This window comes from Vidua macroura, chromosome 1 (genome assembly GCF_024509145.1).
Source record: "Vidua macroura isolate BioBank_ID:100142 chromosome 1, ASM2450914v1, whole genome shotgun sequence".
Classification (NCBI taxonomy): domain Eukaryota; kingdom Metazoa; phylum Chordata; class Aves; order Passeriformes; family Viduidae; genus Vidua; species Vidua macroura.
In genome coordinates this window covers 118,336,290-118,358,850 of record NC_071571.1, presented here as the reverse complement: position 1 = coordinate 118,358,850, position 22,561 = coordinate 118,336,290, and the positions used below count along the sequence as shown (strand labels likewise).

At 39.1% G+C, this 22,561-nt stretch overlaps 1 protein-coding gene across 1 annotated transcript; it reads left to right on the top strand.

The window, feature by feature from the left end:
* The first annotated feature begins 1,976 nt into the window (after nt 1-1,976).
* GGH (gamma-glutamyl hydrolase) lies at nt 1,977-16,578 on the top strand. The gene is made up of 9 exons (XM_053989135.1): nt 1,977-2,121; nt 2,918-3,032; nt 4,439-4,489; nt 7,602-7,686; nt 9,968-10,106; nt 10,947-11,053; nt 11,163-11,253; nt 12,500-12,637; nt 14,788-16,578. The coding sequence occupies exons 1-9, from the start codon at nt 1,992-1,994 to the stop codon at nt 14,907-14,909; spliced, it is 978 nt and encodes a 325-aa protein (XP_053845110.1). The 5' UTR covers nt 1,977-1,991; the 3' UTR covers nt 14,910-16,578.
* The last annotated feature ends 5,983 nt before the right edge of the window (nt 16,579-22,561 follow it).

Below are 22,561 nucleotides of genomic sequence, written 5' to 3'. Positions count from 1 at the left end.
TCAAAGAACAGCGTGAATCAGGGGGAGGAACTGGTAGAAGAGTCATAACAACCTTGAAAGTTCTTATTTTCTTTCTTCAAAGTGATACTGTCTATGGACAACTATAAGCAACTCAGATTATTATCCTTTAATCCCTAGTGTAGAGGACTACAGAGATAAAAAGTTTTCAGCTGTTTGCATTATCTGTTAGTTTCTGGGGGTAAAAGTAGGTTATCCTTTGCGGACCTGAACTTTAGAAATAGCTGTTGTATGTTTTAAGGGTGCTTTGAGGTCACTTTGGACCTCTGCATAGGAGATGCTTGGTATTGTCATTTTATTTTCGGTACAGTAACTGTTCTTAATTCTGTTTCGGTTTTGCACAAGCACTATGTATTTAAGCATTCCATATAAATTTTCCTATGAATAAATCTATAAAAAATACTTCTATCTCAGGTAGCTAGAAATTATAACTTCAGTTATTTTGTAATCTTTAGGACATTGGAATGGTATATAGGCATAGGGAACAGAAATGAAAGTATCCTATTATATTAGAAATGCCTTACTTTAGATTATGATTAGTAAGGCATTATTGCAAGAGTCATTGGAAACTATTCTTTATTAGCAAGAGGAACATCTATGAAAGACCCCTTAGAGTACTTATTGGTTGTAGTTTCTTCTGCTGTGGTAAGAAATGCCAGAAATTCAATGCCAGAAATTCTTTCAAAACTGACAACAACCTCTTTTTTTTTTTTTTCCTTCCAAATTTCCTGAAGTGCCTTTTTCATTTTTCTCTTTCAAAATATTTTTATGTGGGGCCTAAATTTAAATAAACCTTATTCAGATATAAGATTATATGAAAATGTATTTCATATATATTTCTTTTTCTCAGATTTTGTGATACTATTTTGTGATACACTGTTTTGTGATACAAAAGCTCCTTAAATAGAGTTCAATGAACTGCAAATTCTTCTTTATAAGAAATTAGACTAAGTAGTCAGGTATCTGGCAATTGTTCAAGTGTGTAACTCAAATTCCAAGTAATTTACCAGGTGGAGAACCGAACCTATTGTCTTAATATTACAGTCCTTCAGTTTTAATCTGTGAATGTAAACTGCACAAAGGAATGAACCATGTTTCAGTGAACGAGAAAATTTAAACTTTTCCTATGAACCAATCTTTGATTGCTACTGGTTTATGTAGGAGAAACCTCATTTGATTGCTTATGTATATGCATATTTAGCTGGGGCTTTTTAATCTTTATTTGGATTTCACCAGCTCTATGAATATAAAGTCCTAAATGTCTTCAAAAATACCCTGATCCTGTTATTAAGTTGTAGAGTGTTTGCATAACTCAGCAGTTAGAGCACTGAGTGCAGTTATTTTTTCCTGAACTGTTAATTATTTTTAATGTTTACATATTATATAGGAGGTGGGAACTCTTAATTGCCATTGCTGATATAATAAGAACACAATATAATTGGAACATTTACATAATGAATAGTGGAGATATTGGTATGATGTGCAGTCATGTTGCAGCTTTGAGCAGCAGCCAACAAAACAAAGTGCGTTATTCTTTATAAACATCGGGAGTGCCTCTAAAAAGAATAAAGTTCTTGTTAAAAGGTACAAATACTTACTACTGACTGTAAGCACGATTTAATGCGCAATTTTTAATTTTTCCCTCTTTTTAAAATGCATGAACATATGTTTTAATTAATAAACCCTTTCTGGTTGAGCCAGCCTCGTGTGTCACGGATACGAGCGTCGCTTTCGCAGGGAAGGAGGTGGCCGCGGGGGATGCCTGCGGCGCGGCTGAGCCCGCGGGCGGGGCAGCGAGCCGGGACTGCATTTCCCAGCGGGCCGCGCTGCGGGCGGGCCGGCTGCTGCGTGCGCGGGGGCGGGCGCCCAGCCCTGCCCGGCCGGCAGCCGTGCCCGCGGGCGAGCCGAACCGAGCCGGGCTGTGCCAGCAGCCGAGCCGTGCCCGCAGCCGTTGGTCGTGCCCGGCGGTGGCCATGGGGCGCCCGGCAGGGCTCGGTGGCGTCGCGGCCGCCGCGCTCCTCCTGGTGCTGCTGCGCTGCGGCTCCGCCGCCTCCCTGGCGCGGCGCGACCTCCCGGCGGGGCGCAACGACAGACCCATCATCGGTAAGGGGCCGAGGGGCCGCACACCCTGCCTTGGCCGTAAGGGAAGCGTCTCTCGGAGCCGAGGTTTGGCTAGAGCTGGTGTAAGCAGCCTGACGCTGTACGTGCTTTCTCTAAAAGTCAGGCTTGCTTGAGAGAAGTTACAGTGCGGAGCAGTCATAGCAGGGAAGCCGCCTCTTAGTCAGGTAATGCGTGTTTATGTGGTACCTCGTGACGGGGCGCCGTAATTGATGTCCCGTTGTCTCGGTGCCTGCAGTTCCTCTGGGCGGTAAATGTATCGCTGCTAGCTGGCATATAGGAAATGGGAGCTTAATTAATTAATAGGAGCACGGGTCTTAGGAGGAGCGGCTGAGGAACCTGGGGTGGTTTGGGCAGGAGAAGAGAAGGCTCCGGTGTGACCTTATCGGTCTTTACCAGTGCCTGAAAGGATGCTGGGCCAGGTGGGGGTCGGTCTCTTCTCGGCAGCTAGCAATAGGACAAGAGGACAGTTTTAAGCTACCTAGGGAAGGTTTAGGTTAGGCATTAGGAAGAATTTCCTCACAGCAGGGGTGATTAGATACTGTAAAGGACTGCCCAGGGAGGTGGTGGAGTTACCGTCCTTGGAGGCGTTTAAGGAAAAACTGGACGTGGCACTTGTGTTTCATGGTCTAGTTGACATGCTGGTGTTCATTTGTAGGTTGGATTTGATGATCTCACAGGTCTTTTCCAAGGTATTTGATTCAGTGATTTTGTGACTTTTCTTTCAGTGTGTAGCATTTGTCATTTGTATGATGCTAATTTTCTTCCTTGGGCCCTTCAGGGATATTGTCACAGGAATGTCACTTTGATGAGTACCAGCGATTTGGAAGATCTTATATTGCGGCTTCATATGTGAAATTTGTGGAATCTGCTGGTGCTCGAGCTGTGCCTATAAGGTACTTTTTTTTATCCTTAGGAATGGGTAATAATTGCATTATGTAAGGAATGTATGACTTTAGAGGCACAGAAAGTAATTCTGCTGCTTTTCTGAGTGTTTGTTGCTCCTCAAAAACAATTTGAAGATGCCACAATTCTCAGAGAGTTACAGAAACTGGAATAAAACCAGAGTGGAACAGGTACTTTTTAATACTTCTACTTATGTTGCTAGTCTTTCTTTGAAAAGTTCTAATTTTTTTTTTACCAGTAAAATTGCCTTCTGTACTTTGCATGCATAGGTTTTGAAGTTAGCTGTATTCAGTGTACAGTGTAGTGCCACACAAACACGCATAAATACCTAGATACATAGATATAGATTTTTTTTTTTTTTTTCACAATTTTTAGCCCTGGAATTCAGGGAATCAAGGAAGGCTATCAGTACTGCTTTCAGAAAACAAAGTTCAGTTCTGTTCAAACTATGGGTCCCTTTCTTCTTGTATTTTGGTTGTTTGGTGAAAAGTAGCACAGTAAGTAACAGCTGACAGGACTTCATACCAATGCTTAGCTATAAAATATGAAATGCACTGGAACCAGATGATAAAATTATAAGTTTCCATACTTAAAAACAATACTAATACAGCTGCAGAAAAACAAAATAGCATGTATCTACACAGTCCAATAAGAGCACCACTTAAGTGCCTGAATTAGAAGCCGGCATTCCTCATGTAGCTGCTGGAGCTTTCAGAATGTTTGCTGACCAGAAGCTTCACCGATGAATAGATGCTTCTAATTCTGGCAATTAAGTTACTTGCAGCAAAGCTGAACACTTTCACTTACACCCAACTTATCACACCTCTGCAGAAGTGTGGCCATCTGTGTTGATTTTGGCTGGGGTAGAGTTAATTTTCTTCACAGTAGCTGGTGTGGGGGTGTGTTTTGGATTTGTGCTGAACACAGAGTTGATAATACAGAGGTGTTTTTGTTATCACTGAGCAGGGCTTACAACAGAGCCAAGGCCTTTTCTGCTTTTTCTGCTGCCACGTTGGCAAGGAGGCTGGGGGTGCATGGGCGTGACCCACTGTTTGCAGCTCTGCCCTTCTTGGGAATCAGTTGGAAACCGGAGTTGCCGGTCTGCAGGAAATAATAACCATGCCATTCATTTAAATAGTACATTTTTCAAGTGTTTTGCAAAAGGGTCTCAGAGTACCTCATTAGGATCTCTACCTGACAGGGCCCTATTTTCAATCTTGTGGATTGAGTTGTTTCAGGTGAAATGTTTCTTTTGATTTGTGTCCATTTTACTCTGTTTAAAGCATGCCTTCTGCATATTTTCTGTATCAGACATTTCTGTTCAATAGAGATTATATTTTTGTGGTCAAATATATGGACATCATATGCATTCTATAATTATTTTTTGATGTTTCAGATTAAATCTTACAGATGAAGAATATAATAAAATCTTCCACTCTATTAATGGGTAAGTCTTGAGCACTGATTTTCTGTTGAAAGGCATAATGGTTCTGTTTTTGAGCTCTGCTGTGTTCTCAAGAACATTGTCTTCCTACTCTCTTGAGAGGTTGTGCTGGGCACTGCAGACATGAAAATATATTCTAAGACACAGAATGCATTATTTCATCTGGTATTGGTGTGCTGCCTTTCCTTCCTTGAGGAACATGTCAGATAATCTGCAACAGTGCCAAGGCTCATCTTGGCATTCCCTTGTGCTTGTCTGCAGACAGGGAGAAGTGGCATTATAGTTATGAGCAATTTTGCAAGTGAGATACTCAACTTCCTCTTCGTTAATTTTTCTGTCTTCCTCATTTGACCTGTCACCTTCATTTTGATGGTTAATAGCACTTGCTTAGTATTTCACCCCTGTTTCTACCCTTTTTTCCCTCTTTCAGTCCTTTTCATATCTCCTCTATTATTTCCAGTCTCTTCTACTCTTTTCTCCCTGTGTGCTCTCTCTTTTGCTGCTTGAATGGTCTGTCTTGCTCGTTGTGATTCTGTGTTTCAGGTCTTTGTTAGGAAAACTTCCTGGTTTTCAGGGGATCTGTGGCAACCGGCCACCTCTCTTCTTCCTTTTCAAATGTGGGATAATATGATCTTGCCTAACAGATTTTATTGCAGACTAAACAAAATCAAAACCTTTGATGTTTTTTTAGCCTTGTGCTAAAAGTGCACTTTAGAAGAGTAAATTCAGCTGATGCTACACTTCACAGCTGTGATGGTGTGTGAGGCCAGAGCATGTGACTGGGCTACTTATAGTCATGAGATGAGCATCTTAAACCATGAATGCATTTGTTAAGCTTATGCATATAACTAGAATGTTAATCAGTGTGTGTAGACCTTGCAGATTTGTACCTTTGGCTGTCTGGGAAGTGCATTGTCCTCCTACATCAACATGCCCTGGACACTAAGACTTGGGTCTTTGCAGTCTTGTGCTATAAGTGAGTGTAAGACAGTGATGCTTTTCTCTGCTGTGGGCTGTTGGGGACAAAATGAATAATTTCCTCCCTTGCTCATGGCTACCAGCTTCACTTTGGTTGCCAAAAGGTTTTTCCACCAATGGGGTCTCTAATTGTTTCTACCTCACCACCTATATCAATGCAGAAGAAAGTGTTTGGAAAGTAGATCCACTTTCTTTATCCTTCTGTCTTTGCAGTCATAAGTCAGTTGAGTTTGTGTTATGTAGGTGAGTGAGGATGGTCTATATTTCCTTCTGTGGCCCTCCACTGTCACCTGTTGGCTTCCATGTTAAAACAGTGTGTAAATAACAAAAAGGAGCTTTGGAGGGAATGACTTCTATTTTGTTGAAATTCAGAATAAAGAGGAGATATATTGATCTTTCACATTGTTCTTTGAAGTTGGAAATTATTTACTATTAAATGCTACCTTCTTAAAATCATGAAATTTACTATATTAAAGACATAATTTTATGAATGTGCTTCTGAGGTAGGAATTGAAATGGCGAGTGGAAATCATCAGCTCTAACCAGGCAGTGATACTGGAATACACGTAGTTTCAATCTGTTTATGACAATGTCAAGCCATTATCATTGCTACTTAATGGGTTATTTCCTTTTTGCATTAGCAAAAATGATGATCAGTTTTACTAATTAGTGTAGTCCAGGTTTTGGTTTGAACAGGTGGAGTGAATTTCCTAACACTTCCAGGTAAAGTTCACCTTATTTGTCTAATTAGATCTCTGAAGAAACCTATAATCTGGCCTGTTTTAAAAATACCTTCATCTGTATTGATTTTCAGTGTTGACACTGGGAAGTAAAGTTTTTTGTATTTTTGTGAATACTACTTTTCCACCAAATATTTTATGGCTTTTACATGAACCTGTGCATTATTCATTTGAAATAAAACCTGGTCACAAGGGTTAAAATGCATATTTGCTCTGCAAATGCTTGGAATTGTTTGAGATGCTATTTGTTCCTAGCTGCTTGTTAGTATCTCATTGATTCAGATTGCCATTTTCAGAGCACAGACATGTAGGGAAAATCCTACACCTGTTTCAGTAAAAAATCGACAACTAATGGATGTGACTTGAGTAAATCCAGTTGAGGTTCTGCAGCAGTGGGTTAAGGAATGCTCACACATCCAGTTTTGTTGGTTCTGCAGGCACTGTTCCAGTTACAGCCAGAAGAGACTTCCTTTATTTCATGTTACTGTTGCTGATGGTACTTGATTATTTTCCATGTCATCATGATGTGTCTATGTGAATTCTCTGCTAGACTGTGCTGAAACTTTTTATTCTGTGGTGTTTTTTTGGGTTTGGGGAGCCACACAGGGAATTGCAATTCCTGATTATATTTTGTGGTGGAAAAATCTTGTTCACTCTTTTTTATGAAATTGTCCCTGAGATTTTCTTCCTTAGCTCTGTGGGATCCTGTGTGACCAAAAGTTATGGTCAAATTTACTTTTCTTCCTTTTTGATAGGAACTTTTTGATCTTTGTTGTCTCCAATAAGAAGGTAATATGCCAGGCCCACAATTCTATTTTTCTGACACTGGACAGATTTAATTGAGATTTGGGCTGGAATTTTAAAGTGGTAATGAGAGCCAGCTGAGTGTCAGCATAGGAAATGACAGTCATGGCTTGCAAACCTTTTGTATACCAGCTAAAATTGGTGTGTTTTATGTATTTTCTGTTTACTTTCTTATTCCTTATGTTACATTAGGCTTGATCTATACTTTGTGATAGAGTAACCATTCTTCGGTAGAAGAACACTAAGAACACTATGATTAAGTTAAAGACTGAAACTAACTTTCTGCTGTTTGCCTGTTCACTAGCTGTCCAAATTCACATAATTAATGGAATGCTAGCCAGTGAAGCTGACATGTCTGTTCAACCTACCCACCACTCAGGTGGCTACTCTAGAAAACCTATTTGAATCTCCAGTGATTCTCCTGACTAGATTCCTGCTGTCCATAATGGGAGCACAGATGCCTGTCTGTAGATTTCTGAAACCTGGACCTAAATCATACCCTTAAAACTGCTATCAGACATTTCTCTGTGTACATTGTCCAAGTTTTGTGTTGATCACTGTTGCTAATCATATTGTTGGATGTTGCCTTTCAGGGTACTTCTTCCAGGAGGTGGTGTGGATCTTAGGACTTCAGAGTATTCAAGAGTTGCTAAGATATTTTACCACAAGGCCTTGGAGGTAATTACTAAGGAGCAGTTGGTTCTTGTTATTATCACTGTTATGAGATCAAAATGACAGGTTCATATTTTTCATAGTTTTGCACTGTCATTCAGTGGGTTAACTGTAGGCCTGAAAAGAGGTAGATCATTCCTTGATTCTGCATAAAACTTCTGCATTAATAGCTTAAGATTCAGACTTGTGGCACCCACTCCTGTTATATGTTGTGTTATGGTCTCCAAAGTTCTTCAGGTGAGAGCGGTATTGTTTGTTCATTGTACCTGAGGCTTTATGGCTCTGTGTGAACATTGCTCTGTGAAGAGCAATGAGGAATTGCTCTTCCATCTTTGTTGCCGACTTTTCCAACAGCAGGCAAGGAAAGTGCAGACAGTGGCATTCTCAGGACCAGTCATCTGCTGCAATTTTGTAATTGAGCTCCCTTTATTCTTCAGTCCCTGTGGAACTAATGTTTTTATTCTTTTGTCTGTCTTTATTTGTGGTGAGTCTTACAAAGACTATCTCACTTTTATGTGAGATGATTTAATTTGTCTTTCTGGAACTGCTCACTGTATGAACTGCTGCCTGTGCCTTGGTATGCAGCACTGGAGCAAGGGTTTCTTGTGGTTTGTTGTACAATTATGAAATTATGTTGACATTTCACAATGATGAACTGAATTGCCTATGTCACTTTATGGTCAGAGAGACAGGTTTATTAGCTAATATGTGTACTACCAGTGACTGAAAGGCAGAAAGTAATATTCAGTTCATCCTAGGTAACCCTTTCTAACAAAGGAGGGTTTTTTCCCTTGCTGTTTGTGATAATTTTGTGTTTTGATATTCATTTTTCAAATCTTAATTACTATAAAGTGTTTCTAGTTTTACTAGAAAGGTAAGCTACAATAGTCAAGAGTATCTTTACATGTACGGAATGACTGAATTTTATCTTTTTCTAAAACAGGGGTCCTTTTCATTTGCAAATGTTCACAATGAGAAATTACTTTGATCTGGCACTGCTTTAATATGAATAGAGGATGTGAAATGCTAATTCCCATTCAAGTTCGTAGAATTTTACTAGTTAGGCAAAAATCTAAATGAAATACTGTTTTCCAGCTCTTAAATTAGTTTTTAAAATGTTGAGTGCTGCTTAACACATCCTTCATCTCCAGGCTCTAGTTTATTTTAAAAAAGGAGGGGGGGGGCACAAAATCTTTGTGTTTCAGTTGTAATTGGTTTTAAACTGTAGTTTATCTTTTGCCTTCAGTAGTTTTAGTCCTTACTTGCAACTCCACTGTCTTTCATATTCTGTGTCTCATTATACATTAAGAGTGGTCATGAAGACTCTGCTGCCCTATCAGCCTTCTTTCTGTACATCTTCCTTGTTTTGCTGTGAGAAGAAGTAGCTCTGTGAGCTTTTATTGCCATACTGTCAGTAATGCATTAGGGGAGCATTATTATTCTGAGCTTGTCATTTTAGCTTTCTCAAAAATGGCTTTGAGCAGCAGCTCTTCAGGGGTGGTGTGCATGTTGTGGTATGCATAACTTAAAAATGTTGAGAAACAAGTTAAGAAAAGCTAGTTAGATTTCACAAAAACAGTAGTTCTGAAACTTACTATCAGGTGTAAACCATTTAAAAATGCAGATTTCCACTGCATATATGCACCATGCTTTGTAAAGTCACAAGAAACTAGTTGTGTTCTTGGTTTTTTGCTTTCTTTTTCTCCTTTTTGCTTTTTTTTCATATTGTTTTCACGCTGACTTGGCAATTTTTATTCTTTTGAAAAAATGTTGCTTAAATGTACCTTTTGTCTTTTTGGAACACAGGTCTAAACCTGCTAGCTAAACAGTCATATAGGTATGTCATGTAAGACCACAGCTATGATAGTAGTAGGATTCACATTTTTTTAATACAGCTGGGTGGGCACAGACATTGCAAAGGCCCCTTGCTGTGTGATCATAGCAGGCTTCCTAGAAAAGTTAGAATTGTAACAAGCTGCTTTCCCTCAAAATGGTGTCAGACTCTTCTAATGATTGAAGGTGTCCCTTCTAATGATTGCTTTTTTTAGAGAAATGTTGCCATTTTGTGGTTTCTGTTTAGGCTGCTCTCAAAATTACTTGTAGAACAGAACAGTGAAATCAGTATCCACATTAGGCTCAGTTTGCTGCTTCAAAACTCATGGATATCCTTTAGCCTTCATTATTCTCACCTACACAAAAGCAAGTAAAAGGAGTCAGAAGTTCTTGTCAGTCTCTTTTCTGTAGATTTTCATTACTGTTTCCTTATGTCGTTGCTTTTATTTTGTAGGCTAACGATAAAGGAGATTATTTCCCAATATGGGGAACATGTCTTGGACATGAAGAGCTTACGTATCTCACAAGTGGTGAAATTTTACTTGTTCATACCAAGACAAATGGTTTTTCACTCCCTCTGAACTTTACCTCAGGTGAAAAATTCATTACATCTCATGAATGAGTTTTGTTAAGAGGTGTTGTGTTTTGTTCTTGATAAGTACTATGGGGTGAATGTTTGTGAGGTTCCTGCTGATTATCTTCTGTTAAATTCTTTGTTATTAAGTTGCATTGACTATTTTTGTAAAGTCAGTGCAGCTGTCACTTCTTAAGCAGAGGAGTGAGCACAAGCCATTTGAAATCAACAGCAGTCAGCAAAAAACAAAGTTGTGACTGAGTCATTTGAAAATTCAGACCTACAAAATAATGTCTGGTTTTTGTTATCAAGTTGACAAAATTCACAGATTCAAAACCTGTTGAGCTTGGAGAGCAGGTGATTTAAAATTTTTCAAATTATGTCTTTCCTCATGATGAATAGTAGCTTTACTGTCCCATTTGAACAGTGTTGAAATCACAGAGATCCCTTGAGATAGAGCTGTGGCACTTGGCAGCACTGGTAAAGTGTGGCCTCTGTTGATATTTTAATCATTGTGGGTAATCAAAAAAAAAAAGTGGCATTCAAAAATTCTGTCACTTGTGCTCATTGTGAGTGGAAAGGCTGCTAAAATGAGTGTCAAAGAATGGTACTCATTTTAGTGAGACCTTTGCTACCTAAGTTGGATCCTCTCTGTGTCGAGACCAGTAGACAGTGGTAACAGCACATTGAAAATCTGTTGCAGTTATTTTACTGATATTTCTTGCAGGATATTCTAAAATAATAAAGATTTACTGCCAAAAAAGTTTAATACAACATTTTATTAATTGTCTTCTGTCAGTATAAGTCCATCTGAGACCAGTTTCGGTAATGGAAAATACAATTTTTTTCTTTGTAATAGCTGCAAAAGACAGTAAAATGTTCAGGAATTTCCCTGATGATGTATTATACGCACTTGCTACTGAGCCATTGACATCAAACTTTCATGTATGGAGCCTCTCCATGGAGGTATTTAATCTTTTTATTTCCTGAATATAAACACTTTTTTTTTTTTGTTAAACCTAGAAATAAATAAGCAAATAATACCTTTTCCATCTTGCCCCTCTCCTTATTACAGAATTTCACCAATAATGAAAAGCTTCGTAATTTCTATAAAGTTCTGACCACTAACACGGATGATGAAATGGAGTTTATATCTACCATGGAAGGTAAGGAAATTAATTTCCTTTGGGAACTGTGACTGTAACAACCTAGTTCTTTAGAGGTGCTGTGGCATGGATGTGAATTCGTATTGCAAGTTGTTAAAATAGCAGGTTGAACATCAGCCCTGTCAGCGCTCTGGCCATGAGGAGCATTTCTGTTTGCAGGGATATTTTATCTTTTGAGTACTGTGAGCCTTATTACTCCTCCTACCGCTGTTCCCCTTCCAGATATGCTGTTACACATTAGCACTGGCATATTTGAGTGCTGTGGTGCGAGCTGCACAGCTCTTGTGCTGCAATAGTTGAATCCCTGCGCGGTGCAGCGTGCCTCTGTCAAGTCGTGCTTGCCAGCTGTCTGCTTAGGCTGGCGTTTCCCTGGTGCTCTCTGTTTGCTGTATGGGAAGGGCAATCCAGGCTGCAGAGGGAACAGCAATATCCCTCATTACATTAGTGGCAATGCTGGTAATTGTCCTCCTCCAAAAGCCTTTTGCATGACTTGTTTTGTCTGTCTCACACTGGGCTTGCTCAGCTCAGGAAACAAGTTAGCTCTTCAGGGAGTGTTTGATCTTTATGAGTGCACCACTAGCAGCCCTGCCATAGGACCCAGCTGCCACCAATGGGATTCTTCTGTGTGGCATCCTGGCTGCCCTCCAAAAGAGAAGAATAGCTCTTTGATCAGCAAACCTGATTAGGCTAATGACAGGCATCACCTGTGCCTGTGAGCGGTTTATCACAGAGCAGTCATCAGCTGCTGTGCCGCTATTCCCTGGAAGAGAGCTAAGGACTGACTCCCCCAAAGTGTACCAGGCCTGGCTGGAGCAGATGGGAGCTGCCGTGGATTGACTGGGCCTTCAAGGAGATACTACGACTTGGATCTTTCCCATGGAGCTGGCATCCTGTACAGCTGTGAATGCTGAGTGATGCTGGCAAGCAGATGGGAAGCTTTGAGACTGATATACTTCAAACACTATTTTTTTTAGTGTGTATATGCATTGATTTTGAAACGAATAATCAAAAAAATTACGTACAAATAGTTTCTTGCGTGGAATGAAACCCTTCTTTTACAGTATCTATTTGTTTTCCTTCAGTTCTACTGTGACTTTAACAGTGTTTCAACTTGCTGTTTAAGCTTTTGTGAAACTGTTAATAAGTGAGGTATATTTGTAGCTTATCCTCTGAGTTTATTTTGCAGTAAGATTAATTACATGATGCTTAAGGCATACACCTTTACACGCTTTGTGTTTTGTTGTAGCATACAAATATCCAATTTATGGCATGCAATGGCATCCAGAGAAAAACCCTTTTGAGTGGAAGGATTCTCCAGGCATTCCACATTCGCCGTCTGCTGTAAGAGCAGCGTATTATATGGCTGATTTCTTTGTTAACGAAGGTAAAAAGTTTTATCTATAAATGTTGGGGGTTAGAGTGAATGCCATTCAGTAATGGCATTTTTCAGCCATTACTGAAAAACTTTGAAGATGATGGACTTCTTTTTCAGCTGTCAAAGTTCAGTACCTCGTAGTACTTGCAAGCTTTATAGGCTTATAAAACACCAAAGGGTGCTAGAAATAGAATGACTTAGTGAAAGTAACATCAAAAGGCCAAGCATTCCACAAATTCTTTTCACTAGGCTGGCTCTAAAACATTGTTCTATGACTTTCCACCATTTCAAAATATCCCTGTAACATTTTGGCTTCTCTTGCACAAAGACAATAAAACAAAAAAAGTACTCCATTCATAACTCCAGGGGCTTCTTCAGTTCCAACTGGCTTAGTCGTTCCATGTGTTCTCAGTTTTGCTTGCAAAATGCATACACCAGAACTATAAACAGGGCTTGGGCAGTATGGATGTGTCAGAGGGGTGCAATATGTGCCCTACAGTTGTGTACTATAGACAGCACAAGGAGTTTTTGAATTTTACAGAGCTGCTAATTTTTTTTTGTTTATACTCTAAAAATCTGGAAGTAACTAATGCATAACATTTTGATAGTTTATGACACTTCCCATCTGTTTGTTATAAGTAAGGAGGATATAAATAGAGGAGTATTTGAAGGAATCAAACTTTATTCCTTAATTTATCCCTACTAAATCATTCTGCTGGACTCTTATGAAATTGTCTTACCTCCTTGATGGGGACTGTGAAGAACAAAATAATTAAGCTGGTTGAGTTTGGTCTCTAGATTTCGTCTCAAATCAAGAGTCAACTTAATGAAGAAACTAGATAGTGATGTAAAGAAATGCAATTTGTGCTGACCTGGTCAGTGAGAGTGTAGAAATAAAATCTGCATTTCATACAAATTTAAGGTGCTTTTTTGCATAAAGTAGTAGTACTCCTCTTTGTGCAAATGTAGCAAAACCATTTTCATAGGGAACTTAGGGCTAGGCAGAACTGGGCCTTTGAACAGCTTGGTCTAGTGGAATGTGTCCCTGCCCATGGCAGGGGGGCTGGAACAAGATGATCTTTAAGGTCTTTCCAACCTAGGCCATTTTATGAGATGGCAGACTGTGATAAAAACAAGGAGGGAAACAGGAGAAAATACAATATAAGTCTGGTTTTAATTTTGTAGTCTAATATTAGAATGCAGTGTGTTCTTTGGCTTTGTTTGCTACTTTCTCTAGTATCTGTCTGCAGACTGTATTCCCAATAGAAGTAAGCTTGCTCAGGCCTTTATCCAAGTTAAGTGGGGCAAAACAAGTGCCAGCTCTGCTTGTAAATCCAGTTGAGGCACACTGTGTGCGAGTTCTGTTACACATGTGTACACATCCAAGGAGCTTGTGCAGAGTGCCACACAGATGTGTCACTACCTTTTGGATCTACTGACCTACTATTCCAGTAGAGCAAAATTTCTTCAGCCGTATTTGTCTACCCCCATCTCTCCTACCAAATCCTAAGTTACTCTTCATGGCCTCCCCAGTCTTTTGGAGAGGTACTGAAGCATTAGCTGCTCCTACTGAGTACTTCATATCCTAACTTTGCAATGAGTAATTGGCCTTTTTAGCTAATGTAAGGCAGAATATCTTCCCTAACTTTGAAAATAAACCATAAGATGAAAAATGTAAACTGTTTTCAGCCGGTAAAAATATACTCATGTGTGATTACTTAGTAACTAAACCATTCTACTGAAATACCATTTTTGTATCCATCCATCATTAATTTTAACTTCTTTAGAGTTGCCAACTTGATAAAGCAGGGGAGGATTCAATTTTATTGTCCTCATCCAGTAGCTACAGTCCATGCAGCTTTCAGTAGGCTGATACTCTGATGCATTTCTTTCAGAGTTAAAAGTACTGGTATTTCTGGTAGATACTGTTAGTATCTCATGCATAACTATTTTATACAGTCTTGGCTTTAAATTCTTCCTCTCCAGTTATAAAATATGCTATAACCAGCTTTCTGAAGATGTATCTTCACAGTTCTTCACATACAAGCTATTGTAATTCCTTTTGTTGTTGTGCTACACAAAATAACTTACTTTACCAAGATAAATATTGTTGAGGAGGATAACATTAAAATGATCTGTACTTTTACAATGTTTTACAGCCAGGAAGAGCATGCACCATTTCTCCAGTGAAGAAGAGGAAACAAAAGAATTGATCTATAATTATAATCCTGTTTATACAGGAACATTTTCTGCATTTCAACAAACCTATTTTTTTGATTGAGTATCTTGTCAAAGGTGCAGTGTTGTTATTTATAAATGGAATTATTTGCCAGCGTTGTGTAATTAAGTTGATATAGTGACAGAAAGCTAGAACAGTTTTCCTTTACAGTGATTTATTCTGTGTATCTTCTGCACTACTGAAACATTAATGTATAAATTTACATTCAATAACATAATAATCATCTTGGATCACACTTTAAGGCAAGATACAGAAAAATGTATTTTTCTTCCAGGAAAGAGGACTTGACTATGCTTATAAACTTTGAAGTAATCACCTTTGGTACAAGGAAAAGCTTTCATAGATTTTAAAATATGAGACTTACCTTTGTAAAATGTTGTGGACTATGATAGCACTGGACTCTTAGATACACTGTGTAGTAAAATCTTGTCCTTTTCAAATGATTTAGCAAATGAGACTCTTCGATTTGTCATAGATATGTGTATGCAGCCAAGTTCTTGACAGGGATTCCTTTGTCATTTCAAAAACTGACCAAAATAGTACGGCATGATAGCAAACAGATATTTTTGCCTAAGAAGTGCATTATGTCCCATTTGTGAAACTGCTTCTCTTGTACACTGACCATTATCTGGAGTCATTATACCTTGTGAGGCCTTCATATCACAAATATCACATAAAATAAGTAAGTTTGGAGGGCGTAGTTCAGTGCTGATTCCACTTTCAGTTCTTTTCAATTCAGTTTTATACATCCTCCAAGAGTTTGTCTTGGAGTAACTGGAGTCAGCAGCCAGATGTGAGATGCAGACACTCATTCCTTTGTATTTAAAAGAGTGTAAACTTAATTTTTTCTCTAAAAGTGTCTGACTTTTCCCATAGCTGAATAGCATTTTCACTTGAAGTCAAGAGGTAGTTTGCCACTATATTAGCAAACAAAGTAGTTTCTTTCTGTCTTGTTTAATAGTTCTGTGCAGCTAGAATTTAAACAGCAGATGAATGTATATGAGAAACCTGTTAAAGGTGGCACAATGTGATAATAGCAGTTGCATGCAATACACCGACACTGTTTTCTCTCTGCTTTGCTCCAGACCTGGTGAAAGTTTTGTTCAGTGGTTTTGTGTGTTGTCCAAAAAGGAACTAAGATTAGACAATCAAATGTAATTCTCCTCTCCAGCATAGCTTCCAAACTCTTGTTAACATTAACAAGGATTTGGAGTTTATGAAGAATTCAGGTTAATAAACTTCAGCTCTGTTTTGTAGAACTTCATACTCTCAGGTACCATATCTGAATAAGTCTGGTAAGTTTCTCAGGTTTTTCAAGTAAAACACTCTCTAACTTGTTCTTTATCATGAAACAAATGCATAAGAGAATGTGAAATGCATCAGTAAAAAAAAATATGAGGAAACTTTAACTGTGACTAGCAGAAAAACACTTCTAGGTAATTACAAGCTTAAACATGAGATATTTTTACATTTGTCATATCAGCCAACTTAGTAAATGGTTATCTTTTCTTGCAAGGGAAATGTCTGCAATGGTAGTAATTAGTTACTAAATGTGTAACTATAAAGAGTATTATGTGTAATATGATGAGAGAAGTTTATATATTATGAATTTGTATGTGTCTTTCCTTTATACCCTTTCTCTTGTAAAGCCTTATTTGATGATATGCATGATTTTTCCATGATACATGGAATAAACTTCCTTTCAAGCAGACTTGTATTTTTGTCATCTTTTAGGTACCACCGATGAAGCACTGACAACAGTCATTGTTTTCTTGTTTCCATCTGTGATAGTCATAAGTCAGGAGGTTACAACCTGTATCCACTTTCTGTGGTCATGCCAGCAAGTCAGGGTCAGGATGAGTGAGATCCATGGCCTGGCACAGGCATGCCCAGAGCACAGGTACCTTTGCTCAGGGCTTGAGCTTAAATGCACTTTAATGTGGCTGCTGAGACAGGGGCAGGAGCTTTCAAGAAGGCTGCCTACAGATCATTCTCACAGAGCCTTTCCACAGCCCAGTCTCACAGAGCAGGCTCACCCCACGGGCAGTGTCAGAGCTTGCTCAACACAGGCAGCCAAACCCCCATAAAAGTGGGAAGGGGCTGCAGCACTAATGGCACTCTCGGGGCTCTGAAAGCTGTAAGCAAAGAAATTTCTGTCTATTCCTTATAATACCCAATACTTTCCATCATCTTCTCCAGCCAGAAACAAACTGCAGAAACCCAAAATTGTCTAGCAGTCACCTAACAGTGAGTTTAAAACTTTGTTTTATAGAATCACAGAATTTATTCTTTTATGGAAACCCTCCCATCTGTGGTTTTACAACATACTGTGTTGTACAATGTGGTTTTTCATTGCGCAGACAGAACTCCTAACACAGTTTTTAGAAATGCTGGGGAGAGAAGAAGAAAATAGTTTCCTCCTAGTATTCTGCTCTTCCCACTAGATGGCCTCCAAGAACCAGTATTTTCCACTATTTTGTAATTGGGTGTGGTTGTGTCTCTAAAGTTGAGTAAGATATTTACTGTACTGTGGTATGTAGTGGGGTGTTTGAGATGTGGGGGTAGAAGGGAGGAGGCAATAGGACTGGAATCTTACCAGCAGAACCAGGCATATTGGCAGGATTGCATGAGAGAGTCTGTGAGCATTGAATTAATTCAGCTGGGATTAAATCTTGTTTCCAGTGAATATTTAAACCATTCAAGCATTAGCTGGAGGTGACTGGAATTACATCTGTCTTTCCAGGTGGTTGTTCCTCCCCTTTAGCTATAGAATCTATCTTGGTTCCATTTTCTATAAATATGAAACTAGCTCATGCAGAACAGGACAGACAGTTTAGATGGGAAGAAATGACAACTTAATCTCAGAAAACCTTTGGCTGGGAGTCAGGAAAGACCAGTTTGAATTCCTTCAGGTAAGGAAGAAACTAAATGGAAGAAACATCCTGAGTAAGTGCTGTAAGTATGGAGTTAAAGAGTAAAAGGAAGAGCTTGATCCACAAGCTTCATTGTGGGGGAAAAACAAATCACAAACAACTCACCCAAACTCACACCACTTTTGGGCTGACAAGCTATGCAAAATTCTCTGGCAAGGTAGTGAATCCCAAGCAGAGATAACTGTCCAACCACCTCTATGTTGAATACTATATTTTTATGTTAACTTTTAACCTTTTCCCCTTTAGCATCAATGCCACCATATTCATTGCTGTGGATGCTGCTCAGCAAAACAATATTGAAAGTTGGACTGTACTGGGGAGATTTCATTAGAAATTAATGGCCTGTTAGGAATGTGATGGTTCTTTCCTTGGAACAGTGAGGAAAGTATGGGGACAGTTTGAACAACAAGGAAGAAAAATAAGGAAAAATTTCCCATTTATATGCTAATCCTGCATTGCCCTTATGACCCAGGAGCCCTGAAAGAGGAGAAGCTGTGTGTGTAATCAGGTGGCTGAAGTCTGCATGCCAGGGCTCAATCAAGAATGTTTGTGTTTGAGGTGGGAAGGTGTACACAAGGTTTCAGTCACTTTTATCACAGTAAATAATATTTTATCTGGGTTTGTGTGGGTTCTTCTGGGTTTTTTTTCCTACTGTTGAGTTCCCATTTGTGTATCTGGTGATGGTGTTACCAGAAAAGCTATGGGAATTGGCTAGGGTCCAAGTCCACTAAGGTTTCTAAGTGCCTTTTCAAATTATTATGGTTTGAGTACTTATGTGAAAGACAGATTGACAGATACTGTGAAGTGATTGATTACCTTTCCTTGTTAGCCTTGTATCTTTCCCTAGGGCAGGCCTCTTCTCTAATCCACTGCTTATTTATAGGGCAAATAGTGAAGTTTATCCTGCCCTGGGCCACCTGTTGATAAGGATACTGTTCCACCTTTCATCACTTCCTCATTATGTTTATATCTGTTTCATAAAGTAAGCAGTATGATTTAAGAGCCAGCTTCCTATTTTAGTTCTTATATAACCAAAAAAATTTCCAAGACAATTTCCTCCAAAAAAAAGCCTAGACCATTTAAAAATAGCTATCGCTATTTGGAGGAGCACTTGAACAAAGCATTCACTCCAGACTTAAGCAAAAACCCTCTGATTATCTGATTTTCAGAGATGTTTGTTCACTACATCCCTTTCAACTTAGCTTTCTGTAAATGAAAAGCTAAAAAGCACAAAACCCAAAAGGTTAAAAAGGGCAAATCCTAGCAGTTGCTGCTTCCAAGCATCAAAACAATTGGGTTGAGTAGTGTAGGCTAGGTTTTGGGGCAGAGTTAATTCTCTTCACATAGTTTGGACGGGACCATGTTTTGGATTTGTGCTGAATACAAGGTTGATAATTCAAGGATGTTTTTATTACGACAGAGGAGTGCTCACACAACCTCAAGGCCTTTTCAGCTTCTCACCGCACCTGGTGAGAGGTAAGCATGAGGGCTAGAGTGCACAAGGACTCAGGAGGGTACACAGCCAGGACAGCTGATCCCAAATGACCACAGGGATATTCCATACCATATGATGTCATGCTCAGCATACAGATGTGGGGAAGGAAGGAAGGAAGGAGATGACATTTGGAATGATGGTGTTTGCCTTTCCAGGTGACTGTTAGACATGATGGAACCTGGCTTTTCTGGAGATGGCTGGACCCCTGCCTGCTCCTGGGAAAGGGTGAATGAATTCCTTGGGTTGCTTTGCTAACATGTGCAGATTTTGCTTTACCTTTTAAACTGTCTTTATCTCAACCTATGAATTTTCTTTTTACTCCTCTGATTCTCTCCCCCACCCCTCTGTGGGAGGAGTGAGTGGCAGTGTGGGGCTTTGGGATTAAATCACAGAAGCTTGTGACAGTGTAGCTCCCAAAGCTGCCTTTGATGATCTCTTTCATTGTGTGTATGCAGGTTCAAGAACTGAGGTTATATGTGTGTAGTTTCTTGCAATTTTCCTGAAGAATAGATCAGCGAGATCAGAAAGACTAAAATAGCAATTTTCTAACTAGAAGAACATTAGGAAATTAGTTTCTCCCTGTGACTTCTTGAGGCACCAATATAAACTGGTTATAATGACCTTAATTCAACTGCAGAAGTGGAAGTTTGTACTTCATGTCACTGTACTTGACCAGGATTTACGCAGCAGGTCTTGTACCTCTTGCAACAACACCTAAGGACCTGATTTTTCAAAAGACAATGGAACATACTATTGTGATTAATTCTTCCATTATTATTGTATTAATCACTAATTTTTAATATAGTATTAGATTTAATTAACAATAATGTTGTTAGCATTATAGAGGAGACACAAAGTAAGGAGAAGAGGCTACAGACAATTTGAGATTTTTCCAAAAGAGCCATGTCAGAATGGAAGTACTCCAAAGTTTTAGGCCAATACATTCTCACCTTGGATGAAGTTAATAGTTTCCATCCTTGTAGACTTCTACATTCATTATTGGCATTTAAATTGTTGTACCACTGGTGGAGGATATTTGCAGGATCTAAAAGCAGATCTAAACATGTCTTGGGCTTCCTGAGGAAAAGAGAGAAACATGAGGGACTTACCTGCTTTGCTTTAATTTGAGGTATTTGTACCGATTGTTTGTCATTAATATTTCCAACGAGCATCTCATTCTACCACTTCAACAAAAAGTACCAGTAATTCTTTTGTTTCTGGACTTAAAACTGAAACAGTTTTCTAGGTTCATTATGCCACTAAGCTGAACACAACAAAATTTTCCTTTTGTTAGGAACACCGTTCACCCCTAGTCTCTTAAACTTTACTTAGGTTTCTTGTCAAACTCAGGATGAGTTTTTTCCCATCCCTGCAGTTTTCCCACTTAGGTTCTCGCAGACTGTGCTACCTTGTGGCTCCTTAGGGAGTTTAATTACTGTACCAGATCTTTGAGGCAGCAATTATTACTTCTTCCAGCAACAGCTACCATAGTCTTCCCAAATTACTGACTGTTCTCCTTCAGATGCTTGCAAATGAGGGAACTGGCTCCATGAACACACTAGATGTTGGAGCAAGCCCAGTAGCTCCCCGGACAGTTTGTGTCAGCTGAAGCTGAAGCTCAAGCCATTGCAGCCCAAGATGATGCTTCAACAGAAATGTCTTTCATTTCCTTTTATTCTTAACTGCCGAGACCCTTGCCCTGCCTCAGTTGCATTTGCAAGATATCCCTAAGAAATCTGTTCAGAATCTGTCAGCTGTTTTCTCTTTGTTTTCCACACTCAAGGAGTCAGGCACATGAAATAAATTCCTCTGGATTAACCTCCAAGTCTTTTAACAAAAAGTGAAACTTGAGATGAGAATATACTGTAGCTTTTAAGCTCTGCTTAAAAGTGAGTGGGGAAAAGTTATCATACAAATGAAGCATCTATCTGTATACATTGATTTTATTTTAAGAGAAGCTGAATTGTATAACATCAGCATGGGGAATACCAGACCAGACAATAACATCTTTTGGAACAGCAGGGCTTGCTGGGCATCTTTTATTTTCCCAAATTTCTCACTTGCACATTTTGACTGCAGAGTCCAGGGTACTGGACTCCTTTTGGCAGCCATTCTGGAATGCTCAGCATGGATAGTGACGGTCACTCTAGGACTTTGGTGCTAAACTCAGTCTCCCTTTGAGGCTTGGCTGTCTGTGGCAGTCAGGCCACAGAACTGCATGGGGCAGGAATACAAGTCATATGCCAGGTAAGGTTTGACAAATCAGGGTTTCACAAAACACAACATTTCTGTCATGTCTCACTCATGTTTAGACAAATTAGGAGAGTTTTAATTTCCCAAGAGAAGAGCAAGCCTGAGGCTCATATCTTGCACTGTCACACCAGTGAGTGCAGACACATGCACAAACCATGCCATGTATTTTTGCTGTTCAATGGGACTTAAAGTGACATTCAGACAGGTTATTAGATGTCAAATAATGCTCTTTTAAAATTCATTCTTTATAAGAGAAAATGAATACCTATGTAACACAATGAAATTACTTCTATGTAGAAATTATATCCAAGGAGGATGGTGGATGACCATGATAAACCTCCTGGGCACTGTCTGAAACTGAATGCTCATCCATGCAGTGCCATTGCTAACAAAGCCTGTGTATATTTTGAATTGCCAACCTATTTGGTTTCTGGATGACATGAAGCAGATGTCTGCTGGGATCTGTTGTCCCCAGGTTGAGGAGTGGGAGCATGTTTATACAGTGCCATTAGGGCTAGGGTTTACTGTGGGAAGAAGAAAAATCCTATTTAAAAAAAAACCCAAAAAACCCCAAATCAAAACAAAACTGTCTTCAGAACAGAGCTTGATTGTCCTGATCAGTTTTCAGTTACAAGACAGATTGACCCCATATGGTAAATGAAGGTCTAGACTGAAGTTTTTCTTATGAACTTTGCTGCAGCCCCTAAATCACTACCACACATCATTTTTATTTCTTTAGCACAGTTTATCTCCTGCTAAGCTTGCCATGACTTCAGTGAAAGTTTTTTTACACTCAGGGCCATAATGTTGAAGAATATAATGCAGACAGATGGATGATTAATTGTATGAGAAGTAATTAAAATGAAACATGATCTCATACTTTCATGTGTAGCAGAATTTTTGGTATTTATCTTGTTCTCTGTGTCCTGCAGAACTTCCTGATAAATTATCATCTAGATACCAAGACTTCAAACCAGACAAGAAAAATTAAAGAGCTTCATTTATACAATTTG